The 4,351-nt window shown below is 40.7% G+C and overlaps 1 protein-coding gene across 1 annotated transcript; it reads left to right on the top strand.

Annotated features, from left to right (window-relative positions):
• Positions 1-608: 608 nt before the first annotated feature.
• On the top strand, positions 609-2,630 carry HMGB2 (high mobility group box 2). The gene is made up of 4 exons (XM_025874467.2): positions 609-816; positions 1,116-1,261; positions 1,333-1,507; positions 2,084-2,630. The coding sequence occupies exons 1-4, from the start codon at positions 667-669 to the stop codon at positions 2,243-2,245; spliced, it is 633 nt and encodes a 210-aa protein (XP_025730252.1). The 5' UTR covers positions 609-666; the 3' UTR covers positions 2,246-2,630.
• The last annotated feature ends 1,721 nt before the right edge of the window (positions 2,631-4,351 follow it).

Raw genomic sequence — 4,351 nt, 5'->3', positions numbered from 1 at the left:
GGAAGCGCCTCTGGTGGATCCGGCCTCTCCGCGGGACTCTGAGAAAAAGCTACCACCAGGCAAGAATCCCTTTCAGCCCCTTCGTGTTCGTGGGCCTGCCGTTTCCCCTTTCCTCATAGCCTCCTGGCCGGGCCGGGCACGGTGGCTCTCGGGGTTCGACCCGGCGAGCGGAATCTGGGGTGCGGGGCCGGCGAGGGCCAGGGACTGTGGAGGGCTGGCGGTCGGGGCCCCGCGGGAGGGCGGGAAGCTCGTCCGGGCCTGGTCTCAGTCATTTTTTGAATGTCGGTCGCGAGGCGACAACTCTTTGGGGCCGGCGACGTGGAAGCCGGGGAAACATTTCTGTCAGGAAAAGGGTTTCGACGGCGCCCCTGGCGTTCCCTTCCTCAGCCCGGGCCTGGGCGGAGAGCGGGCGGCGGGTGGTGGCGTTTCGGGCCTTCGGGAGCGACGCGGTGATCGCGCGTGAGGAGATCGGCCGCGGCTGTTGTGGTGGGTGCTGGGAGGAGGGTGTGTGCGCGGAGGCGGCCGCCCGGGGCGGGCTGGCGGGGGAGCCTGGCGCTGGCCGCCTTCCTCGCGAGAGGGGGCGGGCGCGTATTTGGGCGGGAAGCTGAGCCCCGCCAGCGTCCGCCCACCGCTCCTCTCCCCACTAGGTAGACCCCGTCTGTCACCATGGGTAAAGGAGACCCCAACAAGCCGCGGGGCAAGATGTCCTCGTACGCCTTCTTCGTGCAGACTTGCCGGGAAGAGCACAAGAAGAAGCACCCAGACTCCTCCGTCAATTTCGCCGAATTCTCCAAGAAATGTTCGGAGAGATGGAAGGTGAGACCGGAATTCGGACAGAGCTAAGGGTTTTTCAGGTGTGTTTTTTTTAGGCTATAGGACCTTAAAGGGGGTAGGTAACTTGTAACCTTCAACTTGGCGACGGTGGTGACTTCGTCCAGGTATTTTGTTTTGAGTTTGGGGCGGACAACCTTGGGTTTTCGTTTACTTCCAAGACTGCTGAAAGTGAAATGCTGCTAACCAAGGAAAATGTGGCCCTTAAGGATGATCTTGATCTTTTTTGGATGCATGTAGTTTGTAGTTTTGCTGTACTTTAATTCCTCCTTTCATGTCCATAGACCATGTCTGCAAAGGAAAAGTCAAAATTTGAAGATATGGCAAAAAGTGACAAAGCTCGCTATGACAGGGAGATGAAAAATTATGTTCCTCCCAAAGGTGACAAGAAAGGAAAGAAAAAAGATCCCAATGCTCCTAAAAGGCCTCCGTAAGTTCATTTTCAAATCAGTCAGACTGCCCCGTATTTTTCCAGTTTATTAACTCGTTGCTTTCTTTCAGGTCTGCTTTCTTCCTGTTTTGCTCTGAACATCGCCCAAAGATCAAAAGTGAACACCCTGGTTTATCCATTGGGGATACTGCAAAAAAATTGGGTGAAATGTGGTCTGAACAGTCAGCCAAAGATAAACAACCATATGAACAGAAAGCAGCTAAGCTAAAGGAGAAGTATGAAAAGGTACGTTGTCTCTTTTAAAGCCAAGATACTTTCTAAACAAGGATGTTAGAAATAGGTATGAACTATAGAGTTGGGAAGTTTAGTTCTTCTTGTATTTATGGTTGTCAGCTCTATTTGGAGAAGGTCTAGTGAAAATTGTACATTTAAGAATGTAAGCTAATTGAAACTTCCTTTCTTTTGACTGAAACCAGTGTTTGTAGCTTGGTAGATTCCTGCATATAGACTCATTTGTAGTTCTGGATCTCTCAGTTTTAAGAAATGGAGGGCCAAATACTTTGCTTTATGTAGATGTGCCTAAAATTTGAGGGGGTGGGCAATACGAGGTAAATGGACATTGATAGTGAAAATTCTGACATCTACTACAACGCCTCTATTTTACATCATTAGCTTTTTAAAGCTTAGAGAACAAATGCTCTCAGGGCTGAGTTAGGAGACTCATGAGTTATGAGACTGAAATACCTCTTTGGACAGTCATTGGGGTTATTGGTCAATAATCTTAGATTGTTTACAACCTAGTGGATTTTACAGTTGAGTAATGACACCGGATGCTGATTTTATTTTTTGACAATATTTCAGGATATTGCTGCATATCGCGCCAAGGGCAAAAGTGAAGCGGGAAAGAAGGGCCCTGGCAGGCCAACAGGTTCAAAGAAGAAGAATGAACCAGAGGATGAGGAGGAAGAGGAAGAGGAGGAAGAAGATGAAGATGATGAGGAAGAGGAGGAAGATGAAGAATAAATGGCTGTCCTGTAACGATATGTGTGGAGTGTGCGTGTGTGCTCAGGCAATTGTTTTGCTAAGAATGTGAATTCAAGTGCAGCTCAATATTAGCTTCAGTATAAAAACTGTACAGATTTTTGTATAGCTGATAAGATTCTTTGTAGAGAAAATACTTTTTTAAAAATGCAGGTTGTAGCTTTTTGAGGGGCTACTACATACAGTTAGATTTTAAAGCTTCTGATGTTGAATGTTTCTAAATATTTAATGGTTTTCTTAATTTCTTGACTTGTGTATTGTAGCACAGCAAACTTGTAGGAATTAGTATCAATAGTAAATTTTGGGTTTTTTAGAATGTTGCATTTTGTTTTTTAAAAAAATTTTTGTAATAAAATTATGTATATTATTTCTATTGTCTTTGTCTTAATGTGCTAGGTTACTTTTCACTTTAAAAATACTCAAGGTCTGAAACCACATCAAATTTTTCTTGTATTTCTGCCTAATAGTTCTCAGTCAGACACAGTTGATTTAGTAAAATGTTTGGTTAAAAGAAAGTTAAACATGCCCATATTCTAATTTACAAAGTATTCTTTAAGAAATAGATCTGGAATTTTTTGAACTTCTAAAGTTGGTGCAGTTTTACAAAATGAAGTTTTTTTTTTCTTGACATTGCTATTCATTTATTACTAACTTGTCCCTTGGGTTTGTTTTGTTTTTTTTTAACTGACTGTCTTTAGGGAAACTTTCTCTTTAATATTAATATGAGGCAAAGGAGCTAATACGGTGAGTATATACCTAAAAACATAAATTTTTAAAAAACATCTTTAGTAACAGGTTAAATTTTCTGTTGATTACGAACTAGTTCAAAATAGAATACCAGAATGAATTTTGGGTTATATCTTTAAAAATTATTTTGTGGTTTTAAGCTTTAGAATTTTGGGTAACCTTAAGAAAGCACTTGAAGTGGTTATTGTGATCTGCCATGACTAAATTTCACTAGGATTTACATTTATTGGGGAAAGCAGTTAATTTGAGAAATGCTCCTTTAAAGGAGCAGTTCCTTCTATTTGAATTAAGATTATTATTTTGAACAGTTATCAGAGGCTTCTAGTGAAAGTCAACCTCTTTTGGCCAAGTGGTGACAGAAGAAACCTATTTGTTGATTGTTTTATAGCTAAACCTGACAATCCTGTTTACCTATCAAGTTTTAAAATAGTCAAATTCTTATTACCCAACCATGGGAGTTTGGTTATCTGCCTTATGCCATACTTGAGTAAGTTTTTGGTAAGGATTATATCATTAAACAGGAAATACCAAAGTTGTGTTAAATGGAAGTGATGTATTACTGTAATTACCAGAGCAAATAGACTCAAAAATCTGTAGACTTCTGACTGCCTTCTTAATCTTATACCAGTAGCACATTTTGGAGCTTTTGATGCTCAAAATGCAAACAAATTTATATTTTAAAAAATAATTTCTGGTTTGTTAAGTGGCTTAATAGTGCCAGAAATTAGGGTAGTGTATTTTAGAGGCATAACCTAGGTCTGGATCCCAGTTCCCCTACTCTATAAATACTAGCTTAATGAACTTTATTTTTGACATTATATCTCCCCATTTGTCATATGAGGTCAGTACCCACTTCAGAGCGTTTTAATGTTAAAGGAGAGAGTTAAAACTATAAACACTACATGCATAAAGAGATTTTAAATAGTTGAAATAGGGTAAAAGTCTTGTTTCCTTCAGGATTTCTAAATCTATAAATTTTAAGACCCATGAGGCAGACCGATCAGATTTGTCAATTTTTTGGGAGTTTTTGTGACTGCTTTAACTCTGTTATTTTATATAAAATGCTTTTTGTGTCTAAGCTGAGAACGACTCATTCTTAAGAGTTGCTCTGGAATAAGTTCAGGATTTAGGATGAGTCATGTTTGATATTTTTAAGTGTAGATCAAGACTTCAAATCTCTGAAAGATTGTATCAGTAAATTTTCAAGACTAGGTTACTTTAAGGAGTGGTTCTGTTGGAAGCAAATAGGGTAAGAATTAGGTTCCATTCCAGACCAGCTGGTACATGGAAGTGTTTATGAAAACTCCCTTTTTTTTTCTTTTAAGACCTATGTCATATCTT

This window comes from Callorhinus ursinus, unplaced genomic scaffold (assembly GCF_003265705.2).
Source record: "Callorhinus ursinus isolate GAN/ISIS: 27379988/994484 unplaced genomic scaffold, GSC_fseal_2.0 scaffold4, whole genome shotgun sequence".
In the NCBI taxonomy this organism is placed as follows: Eukaryota; Metazoa; Chordata; class Mammalia; order Carnivora; family Otariidae; genus Callorhinus; species Callorhinus ursinus.
Note: the sequence above shows the minus strand (reverse complement) of the source record. Positions and strands in the feature narration are given on the sequence as shown.

Bases quoted from the DNA above. Each gene is read 5' to 3' on its own strand.
- HMGB2 (XM_025874467.2), top strand. From the start codon at position 667: ATGGGTAAAGGAGACCCCAACAAGCCGCGGGGCAAGATGTCCTCGTAC. The intron at 1,262-1,332 runs GTAAGTTCATTT...GCTTTCTTTCAG, and splicing joins AATGCTCCTAAAAGGCCTCC to GTCTGCTTTCTTCCTGTTTT. The intron at 1,508-2,083 runs GTACGTTGTCTC...ACAATATTTCAG, and splicing joins TAAAGGAGAAGTATGAAAAG to GATATTGCTGCATATCGCGC.